General features: G+C 37.6%; 1 protein-coding gene across 1 annotated transcript in view; it reads left to right on the top strand.

The window, feature by feature from the left end:
* Positions 1–18,844, top strand: part of LOC140239181 (uncharacterized) — a 54,390-nt gene that overhangs the window by 27,457 nt on the left and 8,089 nt on the right. Inside the window, exons 5-14 of the mRNA XM_072319063.1 lie at positions 4,415–4,564; positions 5,504–5,671; positions 6,617–6,784; positions 8,309–8,476; positions 9,238–9,405; positions 10,198–10,365; positions 11,433–11,600; positions 12,361–12,528; positions 13,306–13,473; positions 14,223–14,390. Of these exons, the coding sequence (XP_072175164.1) occupies positions 4,415–4,564; positions 5,504–5,671; positions 6,617–6,784; positions 8,309–8,476; positions 9,238–9,405; positions 10,198–10,365; positions 11,433–11,600; positions 12,361–12,528; positions 13,306–13,473; positions 14,223–14,390 (1,662 nt within the window). The remainder of the gene's footprint in view (positions 1–4,414; positions 4,565–5,503; positions 5,672–6,616; positions 6,785–8,308; positions 8,477–9,237; positions 9,406–10,197; positions 10,366–11,432; positions 11,601–12,360; positions 12,529–13,305; positions 13,474–14,222; positions 14,391–18,844) is intronic.

Genomic DNA, 18,844 nt, shown 5'->3' with positions numbered 1-18,844 from the left:
ACGATATCAAGATAGCAGACGATTTCTTTTTTGCCCTCCGTAGATCAGCAGCACGATCGAAGGTATATGTATCTTCTTTGCTTCATTTGGTTTCCAATGCATGGTAAGCCTTCCTATAATAAAAAAACAAAACAACAACACAAAAACAAACAAACAAACAGATGATTGAGATACTAAACGATGTTTTCGCCGTGTTGGACTAAAAAGAATAGTCTGTTTCTTTCCATGTTACATAGTCTTAGCAAAGTATTTCATGGTTATAGTTTTTACCTTTATACATTTATGACAGGTTGATATGGGACACGATCATGTAATGCGAATGAAATGATAAAGGAATGGAAAGAAAACCTGTTTTTCCGTCTTCCATCATCAAGATGTATATTCATAACTTTTTTTTTGTTAATTATTGTATGTATTAGATTGGTTATTATACTTGTTATTCATTTGTATGTTTGTATCTTGTATATGAATTTTACAGCGCATAATTAAAGAAGCATGTGTTTTTGATGCGCTTATGAATGTAGCATTTATTACGGATGACACTAAAGTTGATTCCTTATATAGCGCGTAATACTGACGTTTCTAAGGGCTTTAATCCCGAAAGAAATGAGGTATAAAGTACCAGCATCATGTACATATGGTATACCAATAGCAACAACAAGAACAACAAAATTAGGATTGAATAAACAGATACGTTTTCAATAATGATTTGAACTTGGTCAACACTTTAATTACGAATATGGATAGCAAGTTTTTTCTTGCAAAGAGATGGGGAAATAAAAAAAAGAAAGAAAAAATCATATCGCCGTAGCCGCTGCGGGTATAAGTGCGGGGGCCTCGTGTTAACTAGAGACTGGAGGAAGAACGGAGAGAACGGGTTAAAGTGGATGAGCAGAAGGAAATCAATCTTTAAGAAAAGATGGAGCAAGATTATTTCATGTCTTGTAAACAATAAGCAGGACTTTAAAGCTGATACGTTGATGTAAGGGGAGCAAATAGGGGGATTGGAGAACTGCATGGAGTAATGTGGTCATATCTTGTTGTAAGGGTCATATCATTAATATATTCCTTAAATGTTGTTGCTGCAAAGCTTCAATCAATAACACACCTTTGCGGACCTGACATCTCCCCTGCATGTTGTATCAGAGTCCTACCCCAAGACTATCTGCACCATGCCAAACCTTCAGACGTTACACCTATACAAAGTCAAAATGGCAGATGTTTTTTTTTTTTTTTTTTTTTCTTGCCCTGAATTGTTACATCAGCAGCAGGGGCGAAGGTATCTTCTTTACCTCATGTAGTTTCCAATGCATGGGAAACCTTCCTGTAACTAAAAAAACAAGCAAACAAGCAAACACGTGATTGAGATACTAAACGATGTTTTCGCCATGTTGGACTAAAAAGAATCGTTTGTTTCTTTCCATGTTACATAGTTTTAGCAAAGTATTTTATGTTTATAGTTTTCACCTTTCTACATTTATGACAGGTTGATATAGGACACTATCACGTAATGCAAATGAGATGATGAAGGGATGGAAAGAAAACCCGTTTTTTCCGTTTTCCATCATGAAGATAAATATTCATAACCCTTTTTGTTAATTATTGTATAATTAGATTGATTGTTATACTTGTTATTCATTTGTTTGTTTATATTTTGTATCTCCATTCTACAGCGCACCTAAAAGCACGCGTTATCATAAGCTTTATGAATGTAGCATTTATTATTGATGACACTAAACTTGATTCCTTAGCGCGTAATACTGATGGTTCTAATTGCATTAATCCGGAAAAAAAAATGAGGACAGATACAGCAGTATGTGCATATGATATAACAGCAAAAAACAATAACAAAATTATGATTGAGTAAACTGATTAGTTTTCAACAATGGTTTGAACTTGGTCAACACTTCCATTACGAATATAGATAGGGAGTTTATTGCAAAGAGATGGGGAAATACTGTAGTAACCAAAAAAGCCCTATCACCGTATGTAGCCGCTGCGGGTATAGGTGCGGGGATCACGTGATAACTGGGGAGTGAAGGAAGAACGGAGAGAACGGGTTGAAGTTGATGAGCAGAAGGAAATCATATCTTTAAGAAAATATGAGCAAGATTATTATTATATATATATTTTTTTAATGGTCATATCAATAATTTATTCCTTATATTATGTTGCTGCAAAGCTTCAATCAATCGAACACTGGGGAGGACCTGACATCTCCCCTGCTGCATCAGAGGCTTACGCCCAGAGTATCTGCACCATGCCAAACCTTCAGAGGTTAAGACTAGAGGATGTCAAGATAGCAGACGATTTCTTTTTTCCCCTTTGTACATCAGCAGCACGATTGAAGGTATATATATCTTCTTTGCTTCATTTGGTTTTCAATGTATGGTAAATCTTCCTGCAATAAAAATCAACAACACAAAAACAAATAAACAAACAGATGATTGAGATACTAAACGATATTTTCGCCGTGTCGGACTAAAAAGAATAGTTTGTTTCTTTCAATTTTGCATAGTTTTAGCATAGTATTCTATGTTTATACTTTTCACCTTTCTACATTTATGACAGGTTGATATAGGACACGATCACGTAATGCAAATGAGATGAAGGGATGGAAAGAAAACCCGTTTTTTTCCTTTTTCCATCATGAAGATAAATATTTATAACCCGTTTTGTTAATTATTGTATGTATTAGATAGATTGGTATACTTGTTATTAATTTGTTTGTTTATATTTTGAATCTCCATTGCACAGCGCACACAAAAGCATGCGCTATAATAAGCTTTATGAATGTACCATTTATTATTGATGACACTAAAGTTGATTCCTTAGCCCGTAATACTGATGATTCTAAGTGCATTAATCCGGAAAAAGAAATGAGGACAGATACAGCATTATGTGCACATGATATAACAGCAACAACAACAACAACAACAACAATAACATAATTAGGATTGAGTAAACAGATAAGTTTTCAACAATGGTTTGAAGTTGGTCAACACTTCCATTACGAATATAGATAGGGAGTTTATTGCAAAGGGATGGGGAAATACTGTAGTAACCGAAAAAGCCCTATCACCGTATGTAGCCGCTGCGGGTATAGGTGCGGGGATCACGTGATAACTGGAGAGTGAAGGAAGAACGGAGAGAACAGGTTGAAGTGGATGACCAGAAGGAAATCAAATCTTTAAGAAAATATGAGCAAGATTAGTATATACATATTTTTTAATGATCATATCAATAATTTATTCCTTATATTATGTTGCTGCAAAGCTTCAATCAATAGCACAGCGTCATGGACCTGAAATCTCCCCTGCTGCATCAAAGGCTTACGCCAAGAGTATCTGCACCATGCCAAACCTTCAGACGTTACAGCTTCACAATATCAAGATAACAGACGATTTCTTTTTTGCCCTTTGTACATCAGCAGCAGGATCGAAGGTATATCTTTCTTCTTTGCTTCATTTGGTTTTCAATGCATGGTAAATCTTCCTGCAATAAAAAAACAACAACACAAAAACAAACAAACAAACAAACAAACAAATAGATGATTGAGATACTAAACGATATTTTCGCCGTGTCGGACTAAAAAGAATAGTTTGTTGTTTTCAATTTTGCATAGTTTTAGCATAGTATTTTATGTTTATAGTTTTCACCTTTCTACATTTATGACAGGTTGATATAAGACACGATCACGTAATGCAAATGAGATGATGAAGGGATGGAAAGAAAACTCGTGTTTTCCGTTTTTCATCATGAAGATAAATATTCATAACCCTTTTTGTTAATTATTGTATGTATTAGATTGATTGTTATACTTGTTTTTCATTTGTTTGTTTATATTTTGTATCTCCATTGTACAGCACACATAAAAGCATGCGATATCATAAGCTTTATGAATGTAGCATTTATTATTGATGAATCTAAAGTTGATTCCTTAGCGCGTAATACTGATGTTTCTAAGTGCATTAATCCGGAAAAAGAAATGAGGACAGATAAAGCATTATGTGCACATGATATAACAGCAACAACAATAACATAATTAGGATTGAGTAAACAGATAAGTTTTCAACAATGGCTTGAACTTGGTCAACACTTCCATTACGAAAATAGATGGGGAGTTTATTGCAAAGAGATGGGGAAATACTGTAGTAACCAAAAAAGCCCTATCACCGTATGTAGCCGCTGCGGGTATAGGTGCGGGGATCACGTGATAACTGGAGAGTGAAGGAAGAACGGAGAGAACGGGTTGAAGTGGATGAGCAGAAGGAAATCAAATCTTTAAGAAAATATGAGCAAGATTATTATTATTATTATTATATATATATATATATGTATATATATATTAATGGTCATATCAACAATGTATTCCTTATATTATTTTGCTGCAAAGCTTCAATCAATAATACAGATTTGCGGACCTGCCATCTCCCCTGCTACATCAGAGGCTTACGCCAAGAGTATCTGCACCATGCCAAACCTTCAGACGTTAGAGCTTCTGAATGTCAACATAGCAGACGATTTCTTTTTTGCCCTTTGTAGATCAGCAGCAGGATCGAAGGTATATCTTTCTACTTTGCTTCATTTGGTTTTCAATGCATGGTAAATCTTCCTGAAAAAAACAACAACACAAAAACAAACAAACAAACAAACAGATGATTGAGATACTAAACGATATTTTCGCCGTGTCGGACAAAAAGAATAGTTTGTTTCTTTCAATTTTGCATAGTTTTAGCATAGTATTTTATGTTGATACTTTTCACCTTTCTAAATTTATGACATGTTGATACAGGACAAGTTCATGTAATGCAAATGAGATGATGAAGGGAAAGAAAGAAAACCCGGTTTTTTTTTTTGTTTTTTTTTCGTTTTCCATTATGAAGATAGATATTCATAACCCATTTATGTTAATTATTGAATGTATTACATTGATTGTTACACTTGTCATTCATATTTGTTTGTTTGTATTTTGTATCTGAATTGTACAGCGCATAAAGAAGCATGTGTTTTGATGCGCTTTATGAAATGTAACATTTATTATTAACGACAATAAAGTTGATTCCTTATATAGCGCGTAATACTGATGATTCTAAGTGAATTAATCCGTACAAAATGAGGTAAGATACAGCATAATGTGCATGATATAATAGCAGCAACAACAACAACAATAACAGCATTAGGATTGAGTAAACAGATAAATTTTCAACAATGGTTTGAACTTGGTCAACGCCATCATTACGAATATAGATAGGGAGTTTATTGCAAAGAGATGGGGAAATGCTGTAGTAACCGAAAAAGCCCTATCACCGTATGTAGCAGCTGCGGGTATAGGTGCGGGGATCACGTGATAACTAGAGAGTGAAGGAAGAACGGAGAGAACGGGTTGAAGTGGATGACCAGAAGGAAATCATATCTTTAAGAAAATATGAGCAAGATTATTTAATAATATTTTTTAATGGTGATATCAATAATGTATTCCTTATATTATGTTGCTGCAAAGCTTCAATCAATAAGACACTGGGAAAGAAATGACATGTCCCCTGCTGCATCAGAGGCTTACGCCAAGAGTATCTGCACCATGCCAAACCTTCAGACGTTAAAGCTTGAGGTTGTCAAGATAGCAGACGATTTCTTTCTTGCCCTCTGTACATCGGCAGAAGGAGCGAAGGTATATACATCTTCTTTGCTTAATTTTGTTTCCAGTGCATGGTAAACCTTCCTGCAATAAAAAAACAACAACACAAAAACAAACAAACAAACAAACAAACAAACCGATGATTGAAACACTAAACGATGTTTTCGCCGTGTTGGAGAAAGAAAGGTTCTCTCCATGTTACATAGTCTTAGCAAAGTATTTCATGCTTATAGTTTTCACCTTTTATACGTTTATGACAGGTTGATATAGGACACGATCATGTAATGCGAATGAAATGATAAAGGAATGGAAAGAAAACCTGTTTTTCCCTATCCATCATCAAGATGAATATTCATAACCCCTTTTTGTTAATTATTGTATGTATTAGATTGGTTGTTATACTTGTTATTCATTTGTTTGTTTGTATCTTGTATCTCCATTGTACAGCACACATAAAAGCATGCGTTATCATAAGCTTTATGAATGTAGCATTTATTATTGATGACACTAAAGTTGATTCCTTAGCGCGTAATATTGATGTTTCTAAGTGCATTAATCCAGAAAAAAAAAATGAGGACAGATACAGCATTATGTGCATATGATATAACAGCAACATCAACAACAACAATAACATAATTAGGATTGAGTAAACAGATAAGTTTTCAACAATGGTTTAAACTTGGTCAACACCATCATTACGAATATAGATAGGGAGTTTATTGCAAAGAGATGGGGAAATACTGTAGTAACCGAAAAAGCAATATCACCATATGTAGCCGCTGCGAGTATAGGTATGCGGGGATCACGTGATAACTGGAGAGTGAAGGAAGAACGGAGAGAACGGGTTGAAGTGGATGAGCAGAAGGAAATCAAATCTTTCATAAAATATGAGCAAGATTATTATTATATATATATATGTATATATATTTCTTAATGGTCATATCAATAATGTATTCCTTATATTTTGTTGCTGCAAAGCTTCAATCAATAATACACAGGGAGGGACCTGCCATCTCCCCTTCTGCATCAGAGGCTTATGCCAAGAGTATCTGCACCATGCCAAACCTTGAGACGTTAGAGCTTTTCGATGTCAAGATAGCAGTCGATTTCTTTTTTGCCCTTGATACATCAGCAGTAGGAGCAAAGGTATGTTCTTTCTTTGCTTTAATTGATTTCCAATGACTGGGAAATATTTCTGCAATATAAAACACACACACAGAAAAACAAAAGAGCAAACGCAGGCATGACTGAGATGCAAAACAATGTTTTCGCCCTGTTGGATTATAAAGAATCGTTTGTTTCTCTAAATGCATTACCATGTTACACAGTCTTAGGAAAGTACTAGATAAATAGATACTATAGATAAGTAATGACACTAAAGTTGATTTCTTAATATTATGGTGCGTAATACTGATGTTTCTAAGGGCATTCATCCGAGGAAAAAAAAAAGTGAGCTAAGGTACAGCATTATGTGCATATGATATAACAACAGCCGCAGCAGCAACAACAAAAACAAAGTTAGGATTGAGTAAACAGATAAGTTTTCAACAATAGTTTGAACTTGTGAACACTTACATTACGAATATAGATAGGAAGTTTATCGCAAAGAGATGGGGAAATAACAGAAAAAGCCCTATCACCGTAGTCGCTGCGGGTAGGTGCAGGGACTATGGTACATCGGCAGCAGGAGCGAAGGTATTATGTATCTTCTTGCTTCATTTGGTTTTCAATGCATGGGAAACTTTCCTGCAATTAAAACAAAAACAGGAACACAAAACAAACAAACACGTGATTGAGATACTAAACAATGTTTTCGGCGTGTTGATAAGTCCATTTTTGAAGATTTTGAAGTACGATCTCTGTCATAACCGTTGGTCACTACATATAAAGGTACACTTGTGAAGTTATGGTCAAAAGAAGCAACATTTTTCTTATTATTCTCTTTATTTTTCTTGACCTTTAATCGCAAATATCTCCATTTGGCAAATATGGACTTATCGGGTTTTACAAACAAACTCTTTATATGTAAATAGGGAGTTTATTGCAAAGAGACGGGGAAATACCAGAAAAAGCCCTATCGAACAACTAAATAAACACGTGATTGAGATACTAAACGATATTTCGCCGTGTTGGACCAAAAAAAAAAAAGTTATTTTCTTTCCATGTTACATAGTTTTAGCAAAGTATTTCATGTTTATAGTTTTCACCTTCATACGTTTATGGCAGGTTGATATGGGACACAATCACGTAATGCGAATGAGATGATAAAGGGATGGAAAGAAAACCCGCAATGATTAATTTTGAACTAGTCAGCACTTTCATTACGAATGTAGATAGGGAGTTTATTGCAAAGAGACGGGGAAATAAGAGAAAAAAAGCAATATTACCGTAGCCGCTGCGGGTATAGGTGCGGGGACCACGTGATAACTGGAGAGTGGAGAAAAAACGGAGAGAACGGGTTGAAGTTGATGAGCAGAAGGGAAATCACATTTTTAAGAAAAGATGGGCAAGATTATTACATATCTTGTACGCAATACGGAGGATTTTTAAAGCTGATACGTTTATGTATGGGGAGCCATTGAGGGAATTGGAGAAGTGGATTTATGTGGTCATATTTTTGTAATGGTCATATCATTAATGTATTCCTTTTTTTTTTATTTTGCGGCAAAGCTTCAATCAATAACACACCGTGCTGGACCTGACATCTCCGCTGCTGCATCAGAGGCTTACGCCAAGAGTATCTGCACCATGCCAAACCTTGAGACGTTAAGACTTGTCAATGTCAAGATAGCAGACGATTTCTTTTTTGCCCTTGATACATCAGCAGCAGGAGCGAAGGTATGTTCTTTCTTTGCTTGATTTCCAATGACTGGGAAATATTTCTGCAATATAAAACACCCACACAAAAAAAAAAACAACAACAAAAGAACAAACACAGGCATGACTGAGATGCAAAACGATGTTTTCGCCCTGTCGGATTATAAAGAATAATTTGTTTCTCTAAATGCATTGCCATATTACATAGTCTTAGGAAAGTACTAGATATATACCAGATTAGTAATGACACTAAAGTTGATTCCTTGTATGGTGCGTTATACTGATGTTTTTAAGCGCACTAATCCGGGGAAAAAATGAGGTAAGGTACAGCATTATATGCATATGATTTAACAACAGCAGCAATAACAACAACAAAATTAATATTGAGTAAACAGATAAGTTTCCAACAATGGTTTGAACTTGTGAACACTTCCATTACGAATATAGATAGGAAGTTTATTGCACAGAGGTAGGGAAATAACAGGAAAAAAAAAAACATATTGCCGTAGCCGCTACGGGTATAGTTGCGGGGGCCACGTGATAACGGGAGAGTGGAGAAAGAACGGAGAGAACGGGTTGAAGTGGATGAGCAGAAGGAAATCAAATCTTTAAGAAAAGATGGGCAAGACTATTACATATCTCGCAAACAATAAGGAGGATTTTTAAAGCTGATACGTTTATGTTTGGGGAGCCAGTGAGGGAATTGGAGAAGGGGATTTATGTGGTCATATTTTTGTAATGGTCATATCATTAATGTATTCCTTTTTTATTTTGCGGCAAAGCTTCAATCAATAACACACCATGCTGGACCTGACATCTCCCCTGCTGCATCAGAGGCTTACGCCAAGAGTATCTGCACCATGCCAAACCTTGAGACGTTAGAGCTTTTCGATGTCAAGATAGCAGACGATTTCTTTCTTGGCCTTGATACATCAGCAGCAGGAGCAAAGGTATGTTCTTTCTTTGCTTGATTTCCAATGACTGGGAAATATTTCTGCAATATAAAACACCCACACAAAAAAAACAACAACAACAACAAAAGAACAAACACAGGCATGACTGAGATGCAAAACGATGTTTTCGCCCTGTTGGATTATAAAGAATAATTTGTTTCTCTAAATGCATTGCCATATTACATAGTCTTAGGAAAGTACTAGATATGTATATACTAGATTAGTAATGACACTAAAGTTCATTCCTTGTATGGTGCGTAGTACTGATGTTTTTAAGCGCAATAATCCGGGGAAAAATGAGGTAAGGTACAGCATTATGTGCATATATGATTTAACAACAGCAGCAATAACAACAACGAAATTAGAATTGAGTAAACAGAGAAGTTTCCAACAATAGTTTGAACTTGTGAACACTTACATTACAAATATAGATAGGAAGTTTACTGCACAGAGGTAGGGAGATAACAGAAAAAAAAAAAAAAAAAAAAAAAAGGCCATATTGCCGTAGCCGCTGCGGGTATAGTTGCGGGGGCCACGTGATAACTGGAGAGTGGAGAAAGAACGGAGAGAACGGGTTGAAGTTGATGAGCAGAAGGAAATCAAATTTTTAAGAAAAGATGGGCAAGATTATTACATATCTTGCAAACAATAAGGAGGATTTTTAAAGCTGATACGTTTATGTTTGGGGAGCCAGTGAGGGAATAGGAGAACTGGTCAGAGTAATGTGGTCATATCTTTTTGTAATGGTCATATCATTAATGTATTCCTTTTTTATATTTTGCGGCAAAGCTTCAATCAATAACACACCGTGCTGGACCTGACATCTCCCCTGCTGCATCAGAGGCTTACGCCAAGAGTATCTGCACCATGCCAAACCTTGAGACGTTACAGCTTTACGATGTCAAGATAGCAGACGATTTCTTTCTTGCCCTTGTTCCATCGGCAACAGGAGCAAAGGTATATGCATCTTCTTTGCTTTATTTGGTTTCCAATGCATGGGAAACCTTCCTGCAATAAAAACAAACAAACAAATAAACAAACTCGTAATTGAGATACTAACCAATATTTTCGCCGTGTTGAGCTAAAAAGAAAAATCTGTTTCTTTCCATGTTACATAGTCTTAGCAAAGTATTTCATGTGTATAGTTTTCACCTTTATAGGTTTATGATAGGTTGATATGGGACACAATCACGTAATGCGAATGAGATGATGAAGGGATGAAAAGAAAACCTGTTTTTCCGTCTTCCATCATCAAGATGAATATTCATAACCCCTTTTTGGTAATCATTGTATGTATTAGATTGATTGTTATACTTGTTATTCATTTGTTTGTTTATATTTTGTATCTCCATTGTACAGCGCACATAAAAGCATGCGTTATGATAAACTTTGTGAATGTAGCATTTATTATTGATGACACTAAAGTTGATTCCTTATATAGCGCGTAATGCTGACGTTTCTAAGGGCTTTAATCCCTAAAGATATGAGGTATAAAGTACCAGCATCATGTGCATACTATATAACAATAGCAACAACACGAAAAACAAAATTATGATTGAATAATCAGATAAGTTTTCAACAATGATTTGAACTTGTTCAACAGTTTAATTACGAATATAGATAGGGAGTTTTTTGTTTGTTTGTTGGTTTGTTTGTTTGTTTGTATGTTTTTTTTTGTTTTTTTGTTTTGTTTTTTTTTGCAAAGAGATGGGGAAATAACAAGTAACAAGCCCTATCACCGTAGCCGCTTCGAATAGAGGCGCGGGGACCACGTGATAACTGGAGACTGGAGGAAGAACGCGGAGAACGGATTGAAGTGGATGAGCAGAAGGAAATCAATCTTTAAGAAAAGATGGGCAAGATTATTACATACATGTATCTAGTAAACAATAAGGAGGATTTTAAAGCTGATACGTTTATGTGTGGGGAGCCATTGGGGGGATTGGAGAACTGGAGTAATGTGGTCATATCTTTTTCTAATGGTCATATCATTAATGTATTCCTCATATTATGTTGTTGCAAAGCTTCAATCAATAACACACCGTGCTGGACCTGACATCTCCCCTGCTGCATCAGACGCTTACGCCATGAGTATCTGCACCATGCCAAACCTTGAGACGTTAAGGCTTGTCAATGTCAAGATAGCAGACGATTTCTTTTTTGCCCTTGATACATCAGCAGCAGGAGCAAAGGTTTGTTCTTTCTTTGCTTGATTTCCAATGACTGGGAAATATTTCTGCAATATAAAACACACACAAAAAAAAACCCCGAAAGAACAAACACATGCATGACTGAGATGCAAAACGATGTTATCGCCCTGTTGGATTACAAAGAATAATTTGTTTCTCTAAATGCATTGCCATATTACATAGTCTTAGGAAAGTACTAGATAAGTAGATACTAGATTAGTAATAACACTAAAGTTGATTCCTTGTATGGTGCGTAATACTGATGTTTTTAGGCACAATAATCCGGGGAAAAAATGAGCTAAGGTACAGCATTATGTGCATATGGTAACAATAGCAACAACAACAACAACAACAACAAAAATAATAATTGAGTAAACAGATAAGTTTCCAACAATGATTTGAACTTGTGAATACTTACATTACGAATATAGATAGGAAGTTTATTGCAAAGAGATAGGGAAATAACAGAAAAAGCCCTATCACCGTAGTCGCTGCGGGTATAGGTACGGGGACCACGTGATAACTGGAGAGTGGAGGAAGAACGGAGAGAACGGGTTGAAGTTGATGAGCTGAAGGAAATCATATTTTTAAGAAAAAGATGGGCAAGATTATTACAAATCTTGCAAACAATAAGGTGGATTTCTAAAGCCGATACGTTTATGTTTGGGGAGCCAGTGAGGGAATAGGAGAACTGGAGTAATGTGGTCATATCTTCTTGCAATGGTCATGATTAATGTATTCGTCATATTATGTTGTTGCAAAGCTTCAATCAATAACACACCAAGAGGGACCTGACACCTCCCCTGCTGCATCAGAGGCTTACGCCAAGAGTATCTGCACCATGCCAAACCTTGAGACGTTAAGACTTGTCAATGTCAAGATAGCAGACGATTTCTTTTTTGCCCTTGATACATCAGCAGCAGGAGCAAAGGTTTGTTCTTTCTTTGCTTGATTTCCAATGACTGGGAAATATTTCTGCAATATAAAACACACACACACAGAAAAACAAAAGAACAAACACAGGCATGACTGAGATGCCAAACGATGTTTTCGCCCTGTTGGATTATAAAGAATAGTTTGTTTCTCTAAATGCATTACCATGTTACATAGTCTTAGGAAAGTACTAGATAAATAGATACTAGATAAGTAATGACACTAAAGTTGATTCCTTGTATAGTGCGTAATACTGATGTTTTTAGGCGCAATAATCCGGGGTAAAAATGAAGTAAGGTACAGCATTATGTGCATATGATTTAACAACAGCAGCAACAACAACAACAACTACAACAACAACAACAACAACAATAAGAATTGAGTAAACAGATAAGTTTCCAACAATGACTTGAACTTGGTCAACACTTCCATTACGAATATAGATAGGAAGTTTATTGCAAAGAGATAGGGAAATAACAGAAAAAGCCCTATCACCGTAGTCGCTGCGGGTATAGGTACGGCGACCACGTGATAACTGGAGAGTGGAGGAAGAACGAAGAGAACGGGTTGAAGTTGATGAGCTGAAGGAAATCATATTTTAAAGAAAAAGATGGGCAAGATTATTACAAATCTTGCAAACAATAAGGTGGATTTCTAAAGCCGATACGTTTATGTTTGGGGAGCCAGTGAGGGAATAGGAGAACTGGAGTAATGTGGTCATATCTTCTTGCAATGGTCATGATTAATGTATTCGTCATATTATGTTGTTGCAAAGCTTCAATCAATAACACACCAAGAGGGACCTGACACCTCCCCTGCTGCATCAGAGGCTTACGCCAAGAGTATCTGCACCATGCCAAACCTTGAGACGTTAAGACTTGTCAATGTCAAGATAGCAGACGATTTCTTTTTTGCCCTTGATACATCAGCAGCAGGAGCAAAGGTTTGTTCTTTCTTTGCTTGATTTCCAATGACTGGGAAATATTTCTGCAATATAAAACACACACACACAGAAAAACAAAAGAACAAACACAAACGATGTTTTCGCCCTGTTGGATTATAAAGAATAGTTTGTTTCTCTAAATGCATTACCATGTTACATAGTCTTAGGAAAGTACTAGATAAATAGATACTAGATAAGTAATGACACTAAAGTTGATTCCTTGTATAGTGCGTAATACTGATGTTTTTAGGCGCAATAATCCGGGGTAAAAATGAGGTAAGGTACAGCATTATGTGCATATGATTTAAGAACAGCAGCAGCAACAACAACAACAACAACAAAATAATAATTGAGTAAACAGATAAGTTTCCAACAATGATTTGAACTTGTGAACACTTCCATTACGAATATAGATAGGAAGTTTATTGCAAAGAGATAGGGAAATAACAGAAAAAGCCCTATCACCGTATATAGTCGCTGCGGGTATAGGTACGGGGACCACGTGATAACTGGAGAGTGGAGGAAGAACGAAGAGAACGGGTTGAAGTGGATGAACAAACGGGAAATCAAATCTTTAAGAAAAGATGGGCAAGATGATTACATATCTTGTAAACAATAAGGAGGATTTTTAAAGCTGATATGTTTGTGTTTGGGGAGCCAGTGAGGGAATAGGAGAACTGGAGTAATGTGGTCATATCTTCTTGCAATGGTCATGATTAATGTATTCCTCATATTATGTTGTTGCAAAGCTTCAATCAATAACACACCGTGCTGGACCTGCCATCTCCCCTGCTGCATCAGAGGCTTACGCCAAGAGTATCTGCACCATGCCAAACCTTGAGACGTTAGAGCTTTTCGATGTCAAGATAGCAGACGATTTCTTTTTTGCCCTTGATACATCAGCAGCAGGAGCAAAGGTTTGTTCTTTCTTTGCTTGATTTCCAATGACTGGGAAATATTTCTGCAATATAAAACACACACACACACAAAAACAAAAGAACAAACAAAGGCATGACTGACATGCAAAACGATGTTTTCGCCCTGTTGGATTATAAAGAATAGTTTGTTTCTCTAAATGCATTACCATGTTACATAGTCTTAGGAAAGTACTAGATAAATAGATACTAGATAAGTAATGACACTAAAGTTGATTCCTTGTATAGTGCGTAATACTGATGTTTTTAGGCGCAATAATCCGGGGTAAAAATGAGGTAAGGTACAGCATTATGTGCATATGATTTAACAACAGCAGCAGCAACAACAACAACAACAACAAAATAAGAATTGAGTAAACAGATAAGTTTCCAACAATGATTTGAACTTGTGAACACTTCCATTACGAATATAGATAGGAAGTTTATTGGAAAGAGATAGGGAAATAACAGAAAAAGCCCTATCACCGTAGTCGCTGCGGGTATAGGTACGGGGACCACGTGATAACTACATTTAAGTGGGTGAGCGCGTAACAGCAGCTCTCCACCCCCTCTCATTTTTCACTTTAATATTCTTGAACTTCACACTCATCTTCTGATCATTTCTGAAGGGCATTATATTCTAATGTCAAGGATTCAGCAGGACAAGTTTTGGACCATGACATGTTGCTGTTTTGGTGATCTATGTGGAAATTGGAAATGGAAACTGTACTGCTGAGTGGGTAAGTGCTGCATCCATTTTTGTGCACAGGAGGCTCTCAGTCAGTCAAGCATACCACCAAGCATACCATCTCAGCCAACTTGACTATGCCTGGAACATTCACTTCAGCGAGGGCTTTGTGCTGTCATTCATACTACTTAGCACCCCCATTGTTCAGATTTCAGACTCTCTCTGTGCTGCTGTAAGGAGAAGCAATACCTTTTATGGCAAGAGGATTCCTTACTACAGCAACTGTGACTGCACCTTTCAACTTGAACTTTTAAAATCTGGCGATGTTAAAACTAACCCAGGGCCCGAGTCTGGAAATGGAGGCTTGGGTGATAATGCTTCCACATGCCACGGGTCACAACAATCCACAGGTACTTGTCATAAAGACAGAATCTACTCGCGTGAAGAATTGTTGGATTTTCGTTACCGAAATTATGGTGTGAATGATACAGTTTTAGTAACTATCAGATCATTGGGTATTCATGTAAGAAAAACCAGACGAGGCCGTAAAGGGGGCAGATGTAGACGGTCAAGATGTTTGACCAATGAACAAAACTTGCGCCTTAGAGACAATGATCCCAAATGCCAAGTTGGATTGTGGAATGCTCGTTTCATAAAAGGCAAAACTGGTATCATAAGTGATCTCATCATCTCTAAAAAAAATTGGAGATACTTGCCCTTACTGAAACATGGCTGTGTGGAGATGAGCGTGATAATATCTGTACAGCTGATCTAATGGCCACTCTTCCCACACATACACTGCTACACATTCCCAGGATTGGTCGACATGGAGGTGGTGTGGGTGTATGCATACATAAGAGTCTGAAAGTTCATCATATTAATCAAGGGCAGTGGGAATCTTTGAGCATATAGATCTTACGATTTCTGGACCTCGGAGAATTCCTTTTCGACTGGTAGTTGTGTACAGACCTCAGAGAACTCAGAGTCATCAGCTGACGTCTTCACTATTTATACAGGAATTTTCATCATGTCTGGAACGGCTTGTGTCAGATCCGGCTCGACTCCTCATTACCGGAGACTTCAATTTTCATATGGATAACGAGGCAGATCGGGAAGCCCATCATCAACCTGCGCACTTGATCCCATCCCTACATGTCTCGTGAAAAAGTGTAGAGAAGAGCTTGCTCCCATCATAGCTCGGGTTATAAACATGTCATTTGAACAAGGTGTTTATCCTGATGTCTTCAAGCATGCCCATGTGAAGCCGCTTTTAAAGAATAATAACCTGGATGCTGAAGACATGAAAAATTACAGACCAATTGCTAATCTGAAGTTCCTGTCTAAAACCGTTGAACGTGCAGTTGTTTTACAGATACAGTCATACACCGAGGAAAACAGCTTGAATGCCAGCATGCAATCTGCGTATCGTAGAAATCACAGTGTGGAAACAGCTTTACTTGGGGTGTCCAATGATCTTCTTCTTACTATCGATAAGGGTCTAGAAGCTATTCTTTTAATGCTGGATTATTCTGCGGCATTTGACACGATATGTCACGACACCTTAATCCATCGGCTTCATATCAGATTTGGTTTTCGTGACACAGCACTTCAGTGGCTCGAATCTTACGTCACTAATCGCTCTCAGTCTGTCGTCATCGACGGGCAGACGTCGACCAGCAGCAGCAGCTGCTTGCTTCGATATGGAGTTCCGCAGGGCTCAGTGCTGGGGCCGATTCTGTTCACTATGTATGTATCACCAGTGGAAGATTTGATAACTTACTTTGGTTTTGGTCATGCAATCTATGCAGATGCAGGGGCGTCACCAGCTTTTTTTCAAGGGGGGTGCGTTTCGACCGTAATGTAACGAGATTTTTTTTTTTTTTTTTTGGACAGACATTTGGAATACAGGAAGCTCTCAATCCCTAGACCTTGACTGTTTTTGAGGGAAACCAAGCGGGGAAAGGGCACCGGCGTAGCTAGGATTTCATCTTTCTTTCTTTTTTTTTTTTTTTTTTTTTTTTTTGGGGGGGGGGGGGCTGTTAGTATGCGGGGGAGCGAGCAAGGGGGGGGGGGGAGGGTGTGAAAGTGTCTGTTGTCCCCCCCCCCCCCCCTCCCTCGGTGAGAACTTTTTGCATTTTGATGTTGTAAATGGTGCAATTTGATGCAGGCCTTTTGCGTGTTTTTATCGACTTGAAACAGTCCCACTTGTTTAAGGTAGCAGTACATTTTGTTGGAAGTTGTTGTTGAACAATGTGCCTATAAACTATATCATTTCAATAAACTTCTTGTATTGATTCTTACACTGATGTCATAAACGCGACCGAGCCCGAGCGAGAGACCGAGGGGGGATTTGATGCGTGTTTTGCTTGTTTTATCGACTTGAAACAGTCCCATTTGTTTAAAGTAAAGCAGCATATTTTGATGTAGATAATTATCGAACAACTTGCCTATAGAATAGTATCATCCAAATAAACTTCCTGTTTTAATATTTACACTGAATATCATGAACGCGGCCAAGCAAGAGCGAGAGGAGTGAGCGAGGGGGAGGATGTGGGAGGGAGTGTCCCCCTCCCACGGTGAGCACTTTTTGCATTTTGATGTTGTAAATGGTGCAATTTGATGCAGGTATTTTGCGTGTTTTATCGACTTGAAACAGTCCCACTTGATTCAGGTATCAGTGCATTTTGAAGTAAATTGTTATTGAACAATTTGCCTATAAATGGTGTAATTCAAATAAACTTCTAATAATAATTCTTACACTGATGTCATGAACGCGACCGAGCCAGAACAAGCGGAACAAACAAGGGGGGGGGGGGGAGGTTGTGGGAGGGGGTTGTCTCCCTATAAATAAATTATGGAATGACGGTGTGAAACGACAAATTACTGGCAGCAATATCGGGAGAATGGCTTACATGCGAGCGAGCGGAGCGAGCGAGCTTGAAAATTTAGACAGTTTACAGTCCAAAAACTGCCGTTTGAAGCCATATTTTTTTTTTTTTTTTTTTTTTTTTTGCTTTGGAAATTAAGGGGGGGGGGGGCACCGAGCGCAACTGCTGGCAATTACTGGCAGCAATATCAGGTGAATGGCATAACGATTAAATGCGAGTAAGCGAAGAGAGCGAGCTTGAAAATTTTGACATTTCACAGTAAAAAAACTACCATTTGGAGCTATATTTTTTCGCCTTGAAAATAAAAGGGGGAGGGCGCACCGGGCGCAACTGCCGGCAATTACTGGCAGCAACATCAGGAGAAAGGCATAACAATTAATGCGAGCGAGCGGAGCGAGCGAGCTCGAATATTTTGACATTTTACAGTAAAAAAACAAAAAACAAAACAAAACTGCCGTTTGTTGCTGTATTTTTTCGCTTTCGAATTTAAGGGGGCGCATCGGGCGCAACTCCTAGCAATTACTGGCAGCAATATAAGGAGAGCATAACGATTATTTTACATGTTACAGTCCAAAAGCTGCCGTTCTTAGCCATATTTTTTCGCTTTGGAAATCAAGGGAGGGGGGCGCACCGGGCGGAACTGCTGGCAATTACTGGCAGCAACATCAGGTGAATTGCATAACGATTAGATGCGAGCGAGCTTGAAATTTTTACATTTTACAGTCCAAAAACTGCAGTTCTTAGCCATACTTTTTCGCTTTGGAAATTAAGGGGGGATGGAGCGCATGCACCCGGGCGCAACTGCTGGCAATTACTGGCAGCAACATCAGGTGAATTGCATAACGATTACATGCGAGCGAGCGAAGAGAGCGAGCTTAAAA

The sequence above is a fragment of the Diadema setosum genome, chromosome 15 (genome assembly GCF_964275005.1).
Source record: "Diadema setosum chromosome 15, eeDiaSeto1, whole genome shotgun sequence".
NCBI lineage: Eukaryota > Metazoa > Echinodermata > Echinoidea > Diadematoida > Diadematidae > Diadema > Diadema setosum.
The sequence above is the reverse complement of the archived record's forward strand: the minus strand, read 5'-3'. Positions and strand labels throughout refer to the sequence as shown.